This window comes from Corythoichthys intestinalis, unplaced genomic scaffold (genome assembly GCF_030265065.1).
Source record: "Corythoichthys intestinalis isolate RoL2023-P3 unplaced genomic scaffold, ASM3026506v1 HiC_scaffold_24, whole genome shotgun sequence".
Taxonomy (NCBI): Eukaryota; Metazoa; Chordata; class Actinopteri; order Syngnathiformes; family Syngnathidae; genus Corythoichthys; species Corythoichthys intestinalis.
Window position 1 is genome coordinate 3233176 of NW_026651593.1, and position 22764 is coordinate 3255939.

The 22764-nt window shown below is 40.1% G+C and overlaps 1 protein-coding gene across 3 annotated transcripts in view; it reads left to right on the forward strand.

Moving 5' to 3' along the window:
• Positions 1–22764, forward strand: part of LOC130911289 (chondroitin sulfate synthase 1-like) — a 58071-nt gene that overhangs the window by 10300 nt on the left and 25007 nt on the right. For all 3 annotated transcript variants that reach the window (XM_057829153.1, XM_057829155.1, XM_057829154.1), the window contains exon 2: positions 13678–14176. In XM_057829153.1, the coding sequence (XP_057685136.1) occupies positions 13678–14176 (499 nt within the window). The remainder of the gene's footprint in view (positions 1–13677; positions 14177–22764) is intronic.

Consider the following 22764-nt stretch of genomic DNA (forward strand, 5'->3'; position numbering starts at 1 on the left):
TTTTAAATGTTTTTTGTAAACGTTGCCAAATTGTCGAAATTTTCGCGAAGCCGGATGTATGTGCAAATTTTGGTGAGTTTTTGAGCATGTTCAGGCCTTCAAATTGGCCATTTTCATTTGCCATGAAAAAAAAAAAATAATAATAATAATAATCCTTCGAAGAACAATAGGGCCTCGCACGCTGAGAGTGCTCGGGCCCTAATAATAATAACTAGGCCTGCAAGCAGGACTGAACGGGCCCTCGCAATCTAGCGCAACTCGGACGTCACGCAACTCGGACTGTGTGCAGGTCAGGGTGGTGGCAGATCCTCCTCTGTAATCATCTCATTAAAACCTAACATGCTCGAAAGTCGCCTATTTACATTCCCACACCCAAGAGATAAAAACCCCTATTGGAGAGAGTACTACAAAAAAGGAGCCACTACTGAGCTGTGCAGCCAAGCCCTTATTCAAAACCAAAATTAATCTTCTAACTGGGCCAATTCGACCAAGTGTGCCAACTATTGTGGCTCTATAAGCTCCCTGAGTCTCTGAAAAAAAATATTTCCTTTAAATGGCAAACAAAGGGTCGTCACGGCAACAGACAGAGACACGTGGACATGGGCCGTAAAAAAGTATTTTAATAGGTCTTGAAACTACAATGACCAACCTGAAAAGAACTGGACATGTATTGGAAAAACGAGTGACTTTCTATCGCCACTAGTTGGCGCTGTAGGGTTGATGCAAATGACCCCTACAAGGCCCTTCAGGGTATGACTCTCAACAAGCACGGGAAGTTTGGCGCAGATATGTTATATATCTGCCAAGTTATGACTGTTCAAAGTTTTTGGAGAGAAAAATTGTTGACAGTCATTTTCACTTTCCTTTTTGGACCCCTCCGCTTCAACGAAACTTCAATATTTTTCATCAGGCACCTGAAGACAGGTCTTAAGGCTTCCCTTTTGCAGGTTTGAGGTAGATTGATTTTTTCCCTTTAGAGGAGGAGTGTGTCCCGTAAAAAAGGGCATTTCCTGTTCCCACTAGGAGACGCCAGGCACAAATGGTAAATTTTCAATCCAGTCCTGCTCAGGCTGGTATACCTCACACACATGCCAGATTTAAAATAGATTGAAGGTTGTATGAGGGAGTTATCAGTCATTTTCCGAATTCGGTGTTTTGGCGAAAAAATGGAAGAATTTGGCGCCCCGCCCAGGTCAGGCCCGTGAATGAAAACACACCATTTTTATAACTTAAGATTTCATATGCCTCATGAACAGTCTCACCAATTTTGAGAATGATCAAACTAATTCCCTAGGTGCCAAGGTGTAAAATGTGCACACTGTAAATCGATAAAAAGTTCACATTCAATCCAAAATACCCGATTTCCTGTAGGATTTGGAATGTGTGTGCAAGAGACTTTTTGGAGCAGTTTTGCACAAAGTTTTGACTCTCCAAATTTCATCACTCTATGTTAGAAAAACCTAAATGGAGAGGCCTTTTTGAAAATTTCAAGGGGGCGCCACTGAGCCATTTTGTTAAATTGTTTCGTAACGTTGCAAGATTATCGAACGTTATCCAAAGCCGCATGTATGTGCAAATTTTGGTGAGTTTTTATGCATATTCAAGCCTCCAAATGTAAACTCTTACTGTGAACCCATGAAAATTTCACATTCGATCCAAAATACCCGATTTCCTGTTGGATTTGGAATATGGGTGCAAGAGACTTTTTGGAGCAGTTTTGCATAAGGTATCTACTCCCCAAATTTCCTTGCTCTATGTTGAAAAAACCCAATAGGAGAGGCCTTTTTTAAAACTTCTTTCTGTCGCCACTAGTTGGCACTGTAGAGTTGATGCAAATGACCCCTACAAGAACCTTCAGGGTATGACTCTCAACATACACGGAAAGTTTGGCGCAGATATGTTGCATATCTGCCGAGTTATGACTGTTCAAAATTTTTGGCGAGACAAATTGTTGACGGTCATTTTCACTTCCAGTTTGGACCTCTCCGCTTCAACGAAACCTCAATATTTTTCATCAGGGACCTGAACACATGTCTTGAGGCTCCCCTGAAACAGGTTTGAGGTCAATAGATTTTTTTCCCTTGGAGGAGGAGCCTGTCTCGTAAAGAAGGCCATTTCCTGTTCCCACTAGGGGGCGCCAGGCCTAATGGGTAATATTTCAATACAGTCGTGTTCAGGCTGGGATATCTCATATACATGCTAGAAATGAAAAAGATTGAACGTTGTATCACGGAGTTTTTAATCATTTTCTGAATCTGGTATTTTGCCCAAAAATGGCCGACTTTGGGACCACGCCCAGGTCAGACCCTTGAGTGAAAACTCACCATTTTGAAAACTTAAGATCTCATATGTCTCCTGAATAGTCTGACCAATTTTGAAGACGATCCAACTATTTTCTTCAGCGACAAGGTCTCAAATGTAAATCGATAAAATTTCACATTTGACCCAAAATTTCCGGCTTCCTGTTGGGTTTGGAATATGGGTGCAAGAGACTTTTTGGAGCAGTTTTGCACAATGTATCGACTCGCCAAATTTCATCGTTCTACGTTGAAAAAACTTAATAGGAAAGGCCTTTTTGAAAATTTCAAGGGGGCGCCACTGAGCCATTTTGTTAAATTTTTTTGTAGATTATCAAAATTTACGCAAAGTTGCATGTATGTGCAAATTTTGGTGAGTTTTCGTGCATGTTCAGGCCTCCAAATGTAAACTCCAACTGTGAACCGATAAAAATTTCACATTTGATCCAAAATATCCGATTTCCTGTTGGATTTGGAATATGGGTGCAAGAGGCTTTTTTGAACAGTTAGGCATAAGGTATCTACTCCCCAAATTTCATTGCTCTACGTTGAAAACCTGAGAGGAGAGGCCTTTTTGAAAATTTTAAGGGTCAAGGGGGCGCCACTGAGCCATTTTTTGACATTTTTTCAAAACAACACAAGATTATCGAAATTTACGCAAAGCCGCACGTATGTGCAAATTTTGGTGACTTTTCGTGCATGTTCAGGCCTCCAAATTGGCCATTTTCATTTGCCCTGAAAAAAGAATAATAATAATAATAATAATAATAATCCTTTGCAAAACAATAGGGCCTTCGCACGCTTAGTGCTCGGGCCCTAATAATAATAATAATAATAATAATAATCCTTTGCAAAACAATAGGGCCTTCGCACGCTTAGTGCTCGGGCCCTAATAATAACTAGCCCTGCAAGCAGGACTGAACGGGCCCTCGCGTATGGCGCAACTCGGACGTCAAACAAAGTCGAAGGGCAGGCAGGTCGGGGCAGTGGCAGTCGACAACAGACAGATATCCAGGCAGATATATTGCATGTCTGAATGTTCAGAATTAGTGGGGAGAGAAAATGGCGACGGTCATTATGACTTTCCTATGGGACCCCTCTGCTTTAACCAAACAAAATTGTTTATTAGGCACCTGAACACGGTCATTATGACTTTCCTTTTGGACCCCTCTGCTTTAACGAAACAAAATTGTTGATCAGGCACCTGAACACATGTCTTAAGGCTCCCCTGATTCAGGTTTGAGGTCAATTGATTTTTGTCCCTGAGAAGCAGGAGCCTTTCTCTTTAATTAAAAGTGTGTTTCCTTTTGTTTTCCTTTTAGGGGGCGCCAGGCGTAATGAGTAATATTTCAATAAAGTCATGTGCAGGCTGAAATACTTCACATTCATGCCAAATATGAAAAAGATTGCACCTTCAATCAGGAAGTTATTACCGTATTTTTCGGACTACAAGTGGCACCTGAGTATAAGTCGCACAAGCCAGAAAATGCCCAACAAAGAGGAAAAAAAAACTTATATAAGTCTTACCGGAGTATAAGTCGCAATTTTGGGGGAAATTTACTTGATAAAATCTAACACATAGAACAGATATGTCATCTTGAAAGGCAGTTTAATATAAAAATACAATAGAGAACAACATGCTGAATAAATGTACAGTGTACAGTGCATAAACAACGAAATGCGAATATACTGTCCTCACCAGGACGCTACCGCTCGGTCCTGGCTATATACAGCGAACTCCAAAAAGACAATGCTGGACGTCCGCATAATTTGTTGAATCGATTTGGTCCTCGATAGCAAACAGGTTCACATCAACGTAAATAAATGATAATTAGGTACTTTTGCAGCAATAACGTAACAGATTAGCATGCGTTCGCTAGCATTAGCACACCATTCAAACAACCACACAACTGGCTGTAAGTGTCCGCTCGCGGGTGGAAAACACACAACAACAACAGAAAAGATGATACACGCAGGCGTTGCCTCTGTAGAGATATTTTAAAAGCATAAACAATGAACGTAGGTTCGCAGCAGTCTTTCCCTCTCGCTAACTCACTCACTCACTCACTCACTCACTCACTCACTCACTCACTCACTCACTCACTCACTCACTCACTCACTCACTCACTCACTCACTCACTCACTCACTCACTCACTCACTCACTCACTCACTCACTCACTCAGAGCTACGTAGCTGTCTGTCTTCTTCTGGTGTGCGAGTGCGCTCCCAGGTGGGCATGAAAGCGCCACAAACTAAATGCATCCATTTCAATATAAAAAAGTCAATTATACAATTGAACATACATTGCCAAAGGCAGAATGCGAACGTGGCCATAGCTATTAAGAGTTATTCAGATAACTATAGCATGCTAACAAGTTTACAAAACCATTAGTCCAAAACACCAAAATAACATGGGAAATTTTATCATAATGTGTTAATAATTTCACACATAAGTCGCTGCTGAGTATAAGTCGCACCCCAAAGCAAAATATGAAAAAAACCGCGACTTATAGTCATTTACTGAATTGTATTGTCAAAAATAAGACACATTTGCTCCCCTGGCCAGGAAAGGGCCGTGAATGAAATGTCACCATTTTGATAACCTAACATCTCATATGTGTCATGAATCGTCTGACCAATTTTGAGGAGCATTCAACTTACTGCCTCGGCGTAATGGTGTCAAACGTGCATGCTGGTTTTAGACAAAAATGCCATGTTGTGCAAGATTCAATCCCTAATACCCGATTTCCTGTTGGGTTTGGAATATGGGTGCAAGAGACTTTTTGGAGCAGTTTTGCACAACGTATCCACTCCCCAAATTTCATCACTCTACGTCGAAAAAAACTAATAGGACAGGCCTTTTTTAAAAATTGAAGGGGGCGCCACTGAGCCATTTTATTACATCTTTTGGCAATGTTGCTAAATTCATGAAATTTACATGAAGCCGCATGTATGCGCAAATTTAGGTGAGTTTTCGAGCATGTTCAGACCTCGAAATTGGCCATTTTGTGACAAAATGCCGAGGGTCTTTTCACTTTCCTGTTTGGGTACTGCTACATCAACGAAAACTCAATATTTTTCATCAGATACCTAAAGACATGTCTTAAGGCTCCCCTGATGCAGGTTTGAGGTCAATTGATGTTTTTCACCAGGAGGAGGAGCCTTTCTCGTAAAAAAGGGTGTTTCCTCTTCCCACAAGGGGGCGCCAGGCCTAATGGAAAATATTTCAATGCAGTCGTGTTCAGGTTAAGACACCTTACACGCATGCCAAATATGAAAAAGATTGGACCTTGTATCAGGAAGTTATTAATCATTTACTGAAATTGGCGCGTTGCCAAAAAAACACCCGACTTTGGTACCCCGCCCAGGTTAGGCCCGTGGACGAAAACTCACCATTTTCACAACTTAATATCTCATATGTCTCATGAAGACGTACACCAATTTTGAGGAAGATCCAACGTACTGGCTCGGCGCAATGGTCTGAAACGTGCATGCTGGTTTTCGCCCAAAATGCTATGTTTTTCAACATTCAATCCAAAATATCAGATTTCCTGTTGGGTTTGGAATATGGGTGCTGCAGACTTTTTGAAGCGTCTCTGGACAACGTATCCACTCCCCAAATTTCATCGCTCTACGTTGAAAAACATCAAAGCAAAGGGCATTTTTAAAATTTCAAGGGGGCGCCACTGAGCCATTTTTTGATTTTTTTAAAAAACGTTGCTAAATTTTCGAAATTTTCGCGAAGCCGGATGTATGTGCAAATTTTGGTGAGTTTTTGAGCATGTTCAGGCCTTCAAATTGGCCATTTTCATTTGCCATGAAAAAAAAAAAAAAAAAATAATAATAATAATCCTTCGAAGAACAATAGGGCCTCGCACGCTGAGAGTGCTCGGGCCCTAATAATAATAATAATAATCCTTTGCAAAACAATAGGGCCTTCGCACGTCTAGTGCTCGGGCCCTAATAAAAAATAAAAAAATAATAATCCTTTGCAAAACAATAGGGCCTTCGCACGCTTAGTGCTCGGGCCCTAATTATAACAGTGTAATTTTTTTTTTTAATAAAACCCGGACCGGCCCATCTGCCCGGCCGGCCCTTCTGGAATCGTCCAGAAGCTCCCGATTAGTCACTCCGGGCCTGGTGCTATATGAGATGGTGAACATGTAAAAAAAGAAAACGACTGCGATAGTGTAGGGCTGCGGCTATCTATTATTTTAGGTAGCGATGCACGATAATACATTTTTTAACAGATAATTTCCTCCTCGTTCCAGCCGATAACCGATAATGTCAAGCCGATACTTTTATTAAAAGCTATATGTAACATTTTAATTATACACAAGAGCAACTATTACTGTGCAAAAAACAGAAATTATTGTTCTTTTTTTTCTGCATCAAATGTAAACAAGTAGTAAATTTCAACATCTAAAAAAATGACAGATTGTGTAATGGTAAACTTTTGCCAACAATTACCTACAGAATACATACCTAAATTGCACGAAAATGCCTTTAAAAGTAAGCAATTCCTAACATATATAACATTACTACACTGCAAAAACACACCTCCTTAAAATTAAATTTCCTTGTTTTCTGTGTAAATCTTTTGGAAATACGTGAAATTATCTGCTAGCGCTCCAAGTAAATTTTTCTCACTTAGATTCCTTCAAATAAGAAAAGCTTATTTTCAGCTATCTATTTAACAGCTTTATTTCAAGCAATAAATTATATATTTAATCCTTAAAAAACTTGTCAGAAATGTTCTTTGTTCAAGAATAGATATGGTTTAAAACATTATTTGAAAACAAATTGTTTTTGATTTAAATGAAAAATGACCAATATTTAGATGTATGGACTTAGGAAGAACAGAGTAATATTTACTTCAAGTAAGTGGAATAATCTGGCGCATTCATCTGTTAGTCTTTAACACTCAAAACAAGATGGAGCGAGTTATTTGACTCGATTTAAGAAAAATAATCTGATTTAGACGTTATAAATATGCAGTGTGCTGAATGCAATAATGAGCCAGGCAGTTTTGTGAGTGTGGTTTGGTGCATGTTGAAATTACAGTGGGGCAAATAAGTATTTAGTCAACCACTAATTGTGCAAATTCTCCCACTTGAAAATATTAGAGAGGCCTCTAATTGTCAACATGGTTAAACCTCAACCATGAGAGACAGAATGTGGAAAAAAAAAAAAAAAAAGAAAATCACATTGTTTGATTTTTAAAGAATTTATTTGCAAATCATGGTGGAAAATAAGTATTTAGTCAATACCAAAAGTTCATCTCAGTACTTTGTTATGTACCTTTTGTTGGCAATAACGGAGGCCAAACATTTTCTGTAACTCTTCACAAGCTTTTCACACACTGTTGCTGGTATTTTGGCCCATTCCTCCATGCAGATCTCCTCAAGAGCAGTGATGTTTTGAGCTCGTTGGGCAACACGGACTTTCAAGCAAATCAAACAATGTGATTTTCTTTTTTTTTTTTTTTTTTTCCACATTCTGTCTCTCATGGTTGAGGTTTACCCATGTTGACAATTACAGGCCTCTCTAATATTTTCAAGTAGGAGAACTTGCACAATTAGTGGTTGACTAAATACTTATTTGCCTCACTGTATCATCTAACCACTGTGCCGTCATGATAAGCATGCTTACTTGACTGACATCACCTGTCCAAATATCCGTGGTAAAACTGATGTGATCAGCATGTTTTTCACGAAGAATGGTGGTTGTATAATGCAGGTAAGCACGCACCCGAAAAGTAGTGGGGCTCCAGATGGTGTAAAAGCAGCCGAAACCCCATCGTCCCCGTCCTTCATGATGGCTGGTCACCGAAGGCTATAAACTGCATTATTTTTTCATCCGGGTCTCTCGTCCAACCAAGCCTGGCCTCTCCTCGCGCAAAATGAGCACCCGCGCCAGGCTTCAGTCTGGCTGTGGTGCTAAATGAGTTGAAATGGAGATGAGCGGGGGCGGCGCTGCCCGCGACCGAGCCGACGGCTGGTTGTCAAAAGCGTCTCAAGCCCCGTAGCTTTTCCATTTGTTTTTCTATTAGCTTTAGCCTTTGCGCTAGCGGCAGCCTCTTATTCATTCCACAAATATTTGTGATGCAGCTTTAAATGGCTGATCATTTCAGTGTTGTTGAATGAGGACGCTTTCTTTCAGCCTCGCGGAACTTCTGTAGTACTGTACATGTTTTGCAAATGGCGAGAGCGTTATTTGTTTCACACACGGAAAAGTAAACGCACACTTGTGATGGAGCCGCCAAGATATCAAGCATTTCGTGTGACGTCACTCATACGACAGGGGCTTCAGATGGAGGAGGGGTTGAGGCGGCGGTGCAGAATTGAACAAAACTGCACACATTTGGAGGCTAAATCAAGTACATAATTATCGGATTGCATTATCGGTTGAATTTTTTAAAATCTGGATTACCTGTGTGACATCATAATTGCCATTATCGGCCGATAATTATCGGTAAACGATAATATCGTGTATCTTGAATTTTATTAGTCGATTAATCGATGAACCAGTTAGTTCGAATAATCACGAAATGGGATAAGGAGCATAAAAAAATTAAAATACCTGAGCTGTGCCTCAAATGGTATAAAAAGAATAAATCAATGAGGATTTAAGTACAAAAACCGAAGTATTGGCTAATTTAGATAGCAAACATCTGCTTGCTTAAATGCTATAAGATGATAGCATCTTTTTTGTGTGTTTTTTTGGTACAATGCTCTTAACAAATGGTTCAAACACATATCCTCACAAAAACAGGTAAATATACCTATAAACTAAATTATGAATATATTAAAAAACATTAGCTCAAACAACAACTTGGCTAATTTTGGTCTTAACAGGGAGCAGCTGGATTCAGTCATGTGAAATGAGTTAGGTCATGTTCACTGTTGCCGCTAGAGGGCAGTGTTTCCACCTAAATCAATAAAACAAAATGCAAACACTTTCAAAACAAACCAGTAAAACGCCACTTAAATTAAACAAATACTCGAAACCCGAAGCAGCAAGATATAATTTGAATCTTTTTCTAATCGAATTTCTCGAGTTAATCGATAAATCGTTGAAGCACAACACTAGTGTCATTTTACATGTAGAAAACGAATTTAGCATTCAAATTTATTATTATTTTTTTTTTACTATTTCATAGCTGTTCCAGCCAAAACAGTGCCACAGCCAGAGTAATAGGGCGGTAGGTGGGTTCTCTATTGCGTGGTTCCCAGGGTGGGTTCTCCTCTTTGCCTGGGCTGCCAGTTGCGGGGGTAGAGGACGGGGTTAAGGCTCCTGTCCCGCGCCATCCCACGCTGGCGGCCCTGCACTCTCTTGCTTCCACCTTCCCCTTTATTTTCTACCTAGGTATCCTCCTTGGGCTCCGGCATGGGTCGGTGGAGTGTCGCCCACTCCAGGTGGGAATCCTTTCCTGCGCCGTGCCTAGTGGGCCATTGGGGTCTCGCAGTGTTGGGTGGAGGATTGCGATGGTGGCGCGTCCCATCATATTTTCCCTGAAGGCCAGATAATGGGGGCGCGGATGGTCCAGAAGACCACCCTGGGTCCCGGGGGGATGGCGGCAGCGCCCTTGCCGGAGCTGCAGGGGAGGAGGGTGTTGCCCTGGGGCAGCCCCCGTGCAGCATTTCCACTTGTCTGCTGTACTATCACACATCTTATGGGATTCACCATTGTTGGGTGCAATTAGACACACTTAAAGGGTATGAAAACGCAAAGGGGGTGTGAGACATCAATAGAACCGTTATGTGCCAAGATAACAAATATTGATAAAGTTAACAAAAAAATCAATCACATTAATGAGCAATTATCGAAAATAGATCGAAAATGACGAACATTTCCGAAAGTGTTCCGGAAACAGCCGAATGGGGCGGAGACGTCATAACAAGGAAACAAAAGGTCGAGGCAGGTGCCATCGTTGTTTATCGAGGAGAGAGTTGCGTTCCTGTTCTATTAAAAAATCGCTAAAATGGTTCAAACCTGTCATGCTATGTGGTTTACAAATAGCCATTTGTCGCACTGTAGTACCCATAAGTTCCCGAACGCGAGAAAAAGAGCTGGACTACGCAGACAATGAGTAAAGTTCGTCAGTGCTAAGAGGGCTAATTTTGCAATTTTACAGGGAAACGGGAACCTGACGAGCCAGAAGATGTGCCTACAACCTCAAAGAAAACAAAATTTATGCTACTTCCCAATCATTAAAGACACACGAACTGCGAAGGAGTGAATTCGTGACCCGTATGTGAATAAATCGAGTGATTAGAGCATGTCTGTGGAACAGGAATATCAGCTTGTAGAGATCGCAAATCACGGCGACTTAAACGTACATTGGAGACAACAACTCTACCGAAGTTCTGGATTAAAGTCATTTCGGAATATCCCGACATCGCTTGGAGCGCGCTGAAAACTGTGCTACAATTTCCAACTTGGCTAGCTTGATGCTAGCTTCTCTCACTCTCCCATCTCGTCTCAACGAAACAAACTCAGCCCTCCCACTGATTCAGCGGGTGAGTTGTATTTTTTCCCTGCACTTAACACGACGGGGCTAAAAACAAATGCTATTTTATATTTGCTGTATTTTTCTGCCGCACATTGCCGGTGTTCTGACAAAGTTGGCCTGCGCATAACGTTAAAAAGGACCACGATTGCAGCGATTCCTAAGTACACACTACAAACTTTCTTTAAAGAAAGGAATATTAACTTACGTTTGCCATGTTTGGCGCACACAACAACTGCACGTAGCCCTCTCACCTAACGACTTCGCCGCGTCGTTAAGCGTTAATTTATGCCATTTCCGTGTTGCACATGTATGTTTGTGATGTAAATAGTTTTTTAGCACCATTGGATAACATTGAGAGTCCAACTGAATATAAAAGAGGGACACCGGTCCGTGAAAAAAAAGACCCAAATCACACCGGGGACCCCTGCTCTAATCCCATTCATATTTGTGTCGGTTGGCAGAGCGAAACCGATGATAGCATATTAAATGATAATTATTCTATACATGACTTTATTTTGCGGTCACGATGTATCAGCTTCACAAAAAGAAATGCAAAACATACCATTTGGTGTTTCCCACACGAACTGTTGTCGGGGTTTCATCAGTGTGATTGCTCCCCTCAATGATCCTTTCGTTAGGCTGCATTGGCTTTCGTTTGGGCACAAATTGATAACCCAAAACACCAAAGAAAGGTTCATAACTCTCCTCTTCACCATTAGAAGAATGTTCGCTACGTCGGATTCATCGCTGCAACTAGAAACGTAATTGTCCGCCATCATCGCCGCCATTCAGTACTAAAGCACTGAGCCGGTTGTTTCCTTGTTTTGATGTCACGCCCACAATCTGCCAGATTTCCGGGATCTCGGAGGCGGGTCTCTTTAGCTTGAAATTGACCCAAATTTCTCTTACTTTCTTGGTGTTGCGATGTGTGTAATTACACGAAGTGACATGATATGAATCCAAAAGGCATTCGTTTATGGATAAATGATGGAATATTAGCATTTCCCCAGGTGTTGACATACACTTTAAGTAGAGAGAATGTCGGTGCCAGGATTGGCGATCAGGGAGGATAGAATAGGATGTCAACATATCCACACGTACTAGTGATTCACGTATTACTGGGTTCTAGGCATGTGCGGTATTATATTCTGTCGGTATGATAACCTCAAGCCAAAATATCACGGTTTCACAATATTGCAATTGCAGCTCTAAAATGTGTTACTTGGAAATATCTGGGTTTATGATAATAAAATAAAAATAATACAAAATTAAACAAAAAAAAAAAAAAAAATTCCCATTGAACGGGATTTTTATTTTTCAAAACATATTAGGAAATTGGAACATAAGTATAATGTTAAAAAAAAAAAAAATCTAAAATGAAAATAAATGCAGTCCTTTAAGTAAGCCTAAACCCACAGCTCAACATTATTACCATCAGAACAAAAATAATTGAATTATTTTCCATAAAAAGTAGGTGTGTATGACTCGTATCATGTTTACATTATACACACACTTTCTTAACACAGACAGTGGCGAAAGAGTATAAAACACCACATTTTACCACTACTAGACACACCAAGCACGCTGGAGTTAACTCTCGTAGCTGGTGGAAAACATTTATGACAGTGTTTACTAGCCTTTAATTTTGTATAAATGTGAAAACATATTGGATGTATTGCCTCCTCGGCAGCCACCCTCCGCAATTATGTTTTACATGTCAGTTGGCCCTCCTCTCAGCCGCGGCCTTCTGTAACATTTCTGTTGCCAAAATATTCCAAAATCATGGATTTGGTTTTCTTCGATGGGGGGGAAAACGTTCAGGAGTTTCACCTCCTCCGGCCATCGTGCAGCACAGCTGACTCACTGGCACTGAGCAACAGCTGCAAGCGAGGGATTTCTCCATGCATTTTTGGGACATAAAAAAATAGCTAATACCTTAAGGACGGTATGACAGAAAATGCTTGTGGTTTTGAAACCGTGACGTTTTCATACCAAGGTATACCTAGAAACTGGTAATCGGCACATGCCTACTGGGTTCTACACCTCACATTGCTGATTTATGTACACTCCACCCATCACATCTTTCTGACTCACCCCCCTCCACTTTCTCCTCGGTCATGCTCCAACATGGTGTTCACAGGAAGTACAATTAGCTAAAGATAGCACCACTATATTCATCTGTTGTGTATGTGTTCAATGTATTTATTGTTGTTGTTTGTTCTTCTCTTCTGTCTCTTCTATTTTCCTTGCTGTCCCCCCATTACCCCTTCCTGCTCGCTGCTGTCTACTAATAAACAAAACACAATGAATAATCGCAGTGGGAGTATATCATACTCCCATGTGATACATTAAAATTGTTTAGACCATAAGGACCCTCTGTTTCCTGTTTTCCGTGTCAAAGCAGCTGAACGGGACAGTTAAAAAAAATAGTTATGCATGTGTGTGCATAAGCATGTGAGCAACAAAACAATGAAAAGTCTGTCAGCCTCGGTTTAAATTTAGCTAATTCTCCTAAACAAAATGGATTGTGGCTGCAGCCGCTGCCTCGTGACTTCGACGCAAACCCTGCCCATGTCGCTATCTATCTTGTTCGCTCTGGTCGGCAAACTTATCCATGTCACTTCCTTTTGATTTTGGAGCATTTACAGGTCACTTGCTATTGGTTTTGGGTCACTTCCTTTAGCCCCCCCCCCCCTAAATACAGCATTTCCTACGAACTAATCGGCTGCTATCGAAGGCTGTCTACCATTGACAAACTCATCGAAATTGCCGGCAGAATGACGATCTGTGGCAGTCTGTTTTTTTTTTTTTCAAGATGAAAAGCGGATTCTTGCGCCGTTTCTCATTTTTGTGTCATTTTGAAGAACATGGGCCCGAAGCATCCCTGGCCGCGTGGAGTTCTTCTCCAGCGAGGGCTCTGACGCGGCGGCGACGGGCGTCCCGGTGGTGGCGCTAAGCGGCGTGGACGACTCCTACCCTCCTCAGAAGAAGTCTTTCATGATGCTCAAATACATGCACGACCACTACCTGGAACGCTTCGAGTGGTTCATGCGGGCTGATGACGACGTCTATGTCAAGGGCGAGCGTCTGGAGAGCTTCCTGCGGGGGTTGAACAGCAGCGCCCCCGTATTCCTGGGACAGACCGGCATGGGCGCCCGCGACGAGCTGGGCAAGCTGGCGCTGGAGCCCGGCCAGAACTTCTGCATGGGCGGGCCCGGCGTTGTCATGAGCCGCGAGGTCCTCCGCCGCGTGGCGCCGCACCTACGCCGCTGCCTGCGCCAGATGCACACCGCGCACGAGGACGTGGAGGTGGGCCGCTGCGTGCGACGCTTCGCCGGGGTACAGTGCGTCTGGTCCTATGAGGTCAGTACCTATGGATCGCCTCCTATTGATTTTATCTCACTTTCCACAAGTTGTGAGTCATTTCGGAGTAACTTCCTGTACATTTTGAATCATTTCCTGTTGATCTTGGGCCGTTTCGGGCTCACTTTCTGCGCATTAAGGGACATTGTTTTATTTTAGGGCATTTCAGGTCACTTCCTTTTGATATTTCCCCCCCCAATGGAAATATTAGGATGTTTTTGTCATATTTTGGTGAAGCCATACATTTTTGGCAAAAACCATAGACACCATTTGTGCGTCTTGATTTCCTTAACTCTTTTTTTTTTTTTTTTTTTTTTTTTTTTTTTATGTTTAAATGAGTTGAATTGGATCAAAAATGTGGGACGAGATACATTTTAACTTTTGTAACTTTAAGTGGAAATGGATGAGGGATTTATTTTTATTTATTTTTGGTCGAAAACCTTAGTTTTTTATGCAACTAAACGTTTGGAGTGAAATAAAATTTATTATTTTTACTTTTTTATTATGTAAGAAATTTAACATTTTTAATTTAAAAAAAAAAAAGGTAAAATATACTTAATAGTAAGATTTGAACTTACAATTAAATTAAAAATGGAAAATTAATGCAATATTAAGTTTTAGTATTTTGCTTTGAATATTTTAGATAATATTTTTTTGATGATTTTTAAAAAATTTCCGTGTTTTTAAAATAGAAAATCTTTTAACAACGTTTAAATATTTCATGATTATTTTATTCTGATTATTAAGATTAAAAACTAGGGCTTTCAAACGATTAAAATTTTTAATCGAGTTGATAACAGCTTAGAAATTAATCGTAATTGCATTTCAAACCATCTATAAAATATGCCATATTTTTCTGTAAATTATTTTTGGATTGAAAAGATAAGACACAAGACGGATATATACATTCAACATACGGTACATAAGTACTAGAGCTGGGAATCTTTGGGCACCTAACGATTCGATTACGATTACGATTCAGAGGCTCCGATTCGATTATGAAACGATTATTGATGCACCCCCCTCCTTTTTTTTAAATTTTTTAAATTTTTTTTAATGTTTTGTACATTAGTTCCAAAATTGTTCAAAAATACTCTCAGGCTAAACCACACTACTATTTCAGTATCAAGTTAACATATAGTAGTAAACAAATATACAAAAATAACATTAAATAAAAAACTCCAGTCCCCATTCTGTATCAACAGCTTTAAACTACATTCAATTAATTTAATGTTGTGAATCAACCGTTAAATTTGTTAAAATTGCTCCCGTTATTCCATAATTTCCCTTTTGTCTACTTTCGACTTGTGAAAGTTTTAAAACTATTTTAAAGATAGATTCAAGTCAATATTTTACTGATTTAGGAGTATTTTAGATAAAAAGTTAATTAGGTTTGCTTGGAAGGTTCGCTACAACAGCCTTGCAGGGAAGTGTACTGCTTTAAGATGGCGGCCGTTTATACCGCCCGCATCTAGCTTTTTGTAGATGTGCTGCTAACACTACCAAATCTATAATGCATCTAGTCCTATATAAATGATATCCACCGTAACATTGTATGAATGTACTTTGTGGCAGCTTTTCGGCAGCAGTCAGGTATGTTGTTGTGTATTTTTTATCTCGTTGCGTGAGTTGAGCTAGAGCCGTGAGTTGAGCATTGGCATTAACCGAGGGGCCGGGTAATGGGAAGCATGATGTTTAGCTACTCTCGCTCCGTTCCGTCCTGAAGACCGCGCGGCGCGCTGAGTGTTGTGTACTTCCGCTTTACTTCGCATATTTCAATAATCGGAATTTGGATGTTTGTGAATCGTTCTCGAATCTTCCACGGCCGAATCGCGAATACGTAATCTTAGAATCGGAAATTTTGCACACCTCTAATAAGTACTGTATTTGTTTATTATAACAATGAATTGACAAGATGGCATTAACATTATTAACATTCTCTTAAAGGGATCGATGGATAGAAAAACTTGAATGTTATGTGATGAATGTTAGTACAAGTTATAGAAATTTTATATTAAAACCCCTCTTAAAGTTTTCGTTTTATTAAAATTTGTAAAATTTCCAATCAAAAAATAAACTAGTAGCTCGCCATTGTTGATGTCATTACACCATGCTCACTCCCCAAACCCATAAAATAATTTGGACCCAAGCGCCAGCAGAGGGCGCCAAACAACAAAAAACAAGTAACAAGCGGACATTACACTGCTGTCATTTTAATCTGAGCGGGGCATGTGCGTTAATTGTGTCTAATATTTTAACGTGATTAATTAAAAAAGTAAATACCGCCCGTTGACGCGATAATTTTGACAGCCCTATTAAAAACTAATCATTTTCTTAAAATATATTTTAATTAAAATTCTATTTAAATTTGAAAAAATGAACTAAGGAAAAATCTTGTTTTTTATTTTATTTAAATAAATTTCTAAAAATTGGAAATAATTTAAGAAAAGTTTTTCATATTCTGTCATTCTTAAAATAAAAAAATTGAAAAACAAAATACAGTGAAATCTTCATTATTTTTCTTTGAATATTAAAGAAAACAAGGGTAAACAAGAAGAACTATATTATATACAAAATAAATATTTAATTTGTTCAATTTTATGTTTGATGTTGAACAAAAACAAAAAAAAACACCAAAGCTTTTTTTACTTTATAATTCCAAAAGCTGGTAAATTTTCTGGCTAGTACAGTAATAGCAAACGAGAACCAAAAAATGAGCTAGCGACAAAGTACTTTGGAAGTCTGTCACAATCCACAAGTATTGCAACATTTTTCTTCTGAATTCCTTTCTCACAACATTTGTCACCCACCCACGAGGTCTACGTTTCCCCCCGCTGTCATGCTTTCCCACTCCATCTGCTTTCCTTCTTTTGCCAGTGTGGTGTCTTTCTCCCACCCCGAGCCGCTTTCTTACACCGCCCTTCTTCAAACTTAGTCTATTTTCCATTCTGACGCCACAGGAAAATAGCCTTTTAAATCATTGGTTGCCACTGACAATGCTAGACGTCCAATTCATGTGAACCGGGAGGGTGGGGCTGGTAGCAATAAACTCTTTTTTTTTTTTTTTTGGACATATAGTTGTGAAAAACTCACTTCAATTGATGGCAGAAGCATGAGAGCTTTCATTGCCCCTTCCAACATGGCCGCCTTGAGGTCACATTCTCATCATAGTCAATGCATGAAGTCCTAACAAAGTAGCTTAATTCTTCACTGATTTTTTTTTTTAAAGATTATGCTCTCAAAGTCAAAGCACCTGCTATTTACTTATTGTCTGCCATTGACGGCACTAGACGTCCAATCTGTTTGTAGTGGGAGGGGTCATCGCTGCTACCAACATCGCCGCCTTGAGGTCGCGTTCTCATCAATGTAGGTGCATAAAGTCCTTACTGGCCAATTTCTCAACCGATTTTTGAAAGATTTGTTCATGGAAGTCAAAGCATCTGCTATTTACAGATTGTCTGCACTAGATGTCCAAGCCGTTTGCAGTGGGAGGAGTCATCGCCCCTACCAACATGGCCACCCTGAGGTTGCATTATCATCAATGTCAGTGCATTAAGTCATAACTAGTTTATATCTCAACTGATTTTTGATCTACTACCAACATGGTCGCCTTCCCTTCAAAGTTAATGCATTACATCCTAACTAGCTTATTTGTCAACCGATTTTTGAAAGATTATTTCATTAATGTCATAGCAGTCACTATTTACACATCTATTTGGTGTGGGAGGGGTCATTGTCCCTACCAATATGGTTGCCCTGAGGTCTCATTTTCATGAAAGTCAATGAATTAAGTCTTAACTAGCTTATTTCTCAACCAATTTTTGAAAGATTATTTCAACAATGTCAAAGCATCTGCTATTTACACATTGTCTGCCATTTACTGCACTTGACGTCCAATCCATTTGTAGTGGGAGGGGTCATTGCTTTTACCAACATGACCGCCCTGAAGCCACGTTCCCCTCAAAGTTAATACATTACATCCTAACTAGCTTATTTGTCAACGATTTTTTGAAAGATTATTTCATCAATCTCAAAGCCTTTGCTATTCACACATTGTCTGACACTGACTGCACTAAAAGTCCAATCATTTGTTGTGGGAAGGGTCATTGCCCCGACCAACATGGCCGCCTGAGGTCGCATTCTCACCGAAGTCAGTGCATTAAGTGCTAACTAGCTTATTTTTCAACCGATTTTTGAAAGATTATTTCATTAATGTTTAAGCATCTGCTTTTTACACATTATCTGCCATTGACAGCACTAGACATCCAATCCGTTTGGTGTGGGAGGAGTCATCACCCATACCAATTTAGACGCCCTGAGGTCGCGTTCTCATCAAAGTCAGTGCATTAAGTCCTAACTAGCTTATTTCTCAACCGATTTTTGAAAGATTATTTCATCAATGTCAAAGTAATCGCTAGTTATACATTGTCTGCCATTGACAGCGCTAGACGTCCAATCCGTTTAAAATGGGAGTGCTAGCTCCCAATGAACAAACATACACACTGCCGTTCTCCCACTTCAAATGAATCGGACGTCTGCTTGTGATTAACTCCTGTGAGGGTTGGAATTGCCCTGAAAAACACAAGAAATAACACAAAAGTAACAGGAAGTGATCTGAATATGCACCAAAATTAACAGGACGTGACCTGTATGACGAGACTTTTTTTTAGTTTTTTTAAGTTTTAAGTTAAGTTTTTTTAATGGCCAAAAAAAGGGACTGTTTTCGCATATTTAATTTTGAATGTTTTGTAATTGGCATAAAAAGGAGGATTTTTCCAGCAAGCGCGTACGGCCGGCAATCACGGGATCCTTGTTGGCGTCGGTGCTTTCGGGTCAGGCTCCGACCTTCTTGACCGACATCCCGTCGGTATCCAATTAGCGCAGATTAGCAGCTAAGCGTCTTAGCGCCGCGTACGGGGCGGCCCAAAAGCACCCTCGCTCGCTTGCCCGCCCGCTACTTTCCGCTTCAAGTCGTCGAAACACGTCCTGTCAAAGCAAAGAGGGCAATTTGTGTCATGGGTGTTTCTTTTAAGGGAGTACTTGGAAGAATATTTTGCTACCCATTAGGGATTACTTTAGCAGATTAAAGATACTTTTGGTTACTTGTAGGACTGAATTGATCAGAATAAGGAACAGTTTGCCAACTTATGTAGTACAACCCCAAACAAAAAGTATGGAATCACCAGTCTTGGACGAACACTCACTGAAATTTTATCATGTAGTACAAATTCAGATAAAAAGCTTGAGAAAATAATGAATTGAGTTCAAAAGTGCAACTCTTTAGCATTCAGAAACACTAAAAGAAATGAATAAAAAACATTGTGGTGTTCAGTAAATGTTACTTTTATTGAGCAAGTGCAGGGAAATATATATGGAATCACTCCATTCTGAGGAAAAAAATATGGAATCATGAGAAACAAAGAAATAACAATCAAAACACATCTCTAGTTTTTAGTAGCACCACCTCTAGCTCTTATGACAGCTTGCAGTCTCTGAGGCATGGACTTGATGAGTATTCTTCATCAATTTGGTGCCAACTCTCTTTGGTTGCAGTTGCCAGATCATCCTTGCAGTTTGGAGCCTTGCTGAGGACCTTTTTTTTTTTCCAATTTCCACCTTAGGTTTTCAATAGGGTTGAGATCTGGGCTGTTTGCAGGCCATGACATTGACTGGATGTGTCTTTCTTCAAGGAATGCTTTAACAGTTTTAGCTCTGTGGCAGGATGCATTGTCATCTTGGAAAATGACAAACATATTTTCAATTGAAGGGATAAGAAAGCTGTCTAAAATTTCAATGTAAACTTGTGCATTTATTGAAGATTTAACCACAGCCATCTCCTCAGTGCCTTTGCCTGACATGCAGCCCCACATCATCAAGGACTGAGGGAATTTTGATGTTTTCTTCAGGCAGTGATCTTTGTAAATCTCACTGGAACAGAACCAAACCAAAATTCCTGCATCATCGCCTTGTCAAGAGTCAAGAATCTGCATTGGATTCATTTTGGCGGTCCTTCAAATCTTGTGAACATCTGAAAATTCAGCCCCCAAAGCCAGTTTCACTTAGCAACATGAAATTTGGCAGACATGTCTAGCATGAGCAAACGCATCAAAAAAGTCTCAAGAAGGCATGTCCGAAAATATAGAGAACCTCTGCTGTTTTGGTTTGAAGAGGACATTTTTAAGCTCATTTTGGTGGTCCTTCTAATATTGTGAACATTTGAAAATTCAGCCCTCAAATCCAGTTTCACTTTGCACCGTGAAATTTGGCAGACATGTCTAGCATGAGCAGACGTGCAAAAAAGTCTGAAGAAGCCATGTCCGAAAACTAGGGCTGTCAAAATTATCGAGTTAACGGGCGGTAATTAATTTTTTAAATTAATCACGTTAAAATATTTAACGCAATTAACGCAGGCACGGGACGACCTACTCATGCATTGCCGCAAACAGAACAAAATGGCGCCGTGTAATGTATATTGTGAGCTAAGAGGCAGAGACAAGTGAGTGGTGTTTTATCTTGTCTTGAAAAAACTAGAAGACTTCGAGTGCCGTGTTCAACGTTTTATTTATTGCATTCAACAAACTTAAATGCCGACAGTCCGGCTACAAATGCGGCGCTCTTTTTTTTTTTTTTTTTTTTTTTTTTTAAAGCCTCAGTGGCCCTCTGGCTCATAGACAATCGCAACATAGATATAACAATACAGCAGCATGGATCCAACAGTGCCACAACATAGAACAGCATAACACAGAATACCAAAATGTCACAAGTGGAGTGAACACCGGTACAAAGAGCTGGCTCTTTGAAGTGAACGATAAGTGCCGGCACCATCTCTCGAGTGCCGGCTCTGTCATTTTCCCTCTCTTTCTATGTGGCTCTCTCTTTTTCTTAACGCCCTGTATTGAACATAACACAGAGAAGATATACCAATTGCAGCCACCATTGACATTCATGTTGCCCAAAATTTTACAAATTTTATTAAAACGAAAACATACAGAGGGGTTTTACTTTTAATATAAAATTACTATAACTTGTACTCGTATTTATCTTTTAAGAATTAAAAGTCTTTCTATCCGTGGATCCCTTTCACAGAAAGAATGTTTATGTTAATGCGGTCTTGTGGATTTATTGTTATAATAAACAAATACATTACTATTGTACAGTATGTCGAATGCATATATCCGTCTTATCTTTCCATTCCATCAATAATTTACAGAAAAATATGGCATATTTTAGAGATAGTTTGAATTGCGATTAATTGCGATCAATTACGATTAATTAATTTTTAAGCTGTGATTAACTCGATTAAAAATTTTAATCGTTTGACAGCCCTACCGAAAATATAGAAAAACTCTGCTGTTTTGGTTTGAAGAGGACATTTTTATGCTAATTTTGGTGGTCTTTCTAATATTGTGAACATTTGAAAATTCAGCCCCCAAAGCCAGTTTCACTTAGCACCCTGAAATATGGCAAACATGTCTAGCATGAGCAGACGTGCACAAAAGTCTCAAGAAACGATGTCTGAAAATATAGAGAAACTCTTCTACTTTGGTTTGAAGTAGACAAGTCTGCGGCTTGTGTTGACATCTTGCGCTGGTTTAGCAATTAGTGCTCACGTTCCTCAGAATGAGTGTCACACCTGGACGGTCCAACTGGTGCGCCAAAGCACAGCTGGCTCTGGCGGTGAGATCAAACACAGACGAGGCTGTAATTAGTCCCCCCCGACCTCCTTCCAGGCTTCTAGGAAGGAATTTTTAGTATCCTCCTTCCGCTCCAAGTGGTTCCTACGCCACTGCGGGGCGTCGTAAGAACACGTGTCAGGTGGCTAATGATGGAATATACGTAGCTCGGTGGCATTTCATTTCTTTGGCTGCCATTTCTTCTTTTCCTAATTACCACGGGACAAAGAAAAAGAGGCAACTATATAGACCCCTATCACCAACGTCACACAATGATCTTAATTGTGGTTGTCAGCCCCAAATCTTCTAAATATATATTAAATGCATCTTACCAGATATAAAATGACTACTACATAGTCTGTGGTGATCGTTTGGTGCCCAGATTTCTTGTCGAATTACAGCAGTCCATCTCGCTCTCCTCTTCGGGTCTCTCAGAATACGGTAGAACTTCAAGTCTCTCCGTCTATCTTCTCTGTTACTGCAACCAACCGCGACACACGCCTTCACCATTTTGATTATTAATGTTAACGAGCAGAAAAACACGCCGTAATAGGAGGCATGTACGTAGCGGTAATGTGTAAACACGACGAGCTGACACACAATATGGCGGCTCCAGTCAGGGGGGGGAGTTTTGACGTCATGTGCTAATTAATAGCTAATTAATACGCTCACTCGCCACCCTGTGGTCTGGGGTGTGAATTGCAACCTGTCAAAATGACGGACGGACTTCAGTTTTTTCCGTCACCGTTTTAAAAAAAACGGTCAACGACGGAAAATATTCGGTTAACGCGACCCCTGCTAGGGATGCAACGATACAGTTAAGTCACGGTTCGGTATAATTTTCGATACGAGGGACACGATTTACAATTCAATTCAATACATTTAATGCTCTCAAACAAAAAAATACAAGTGTTA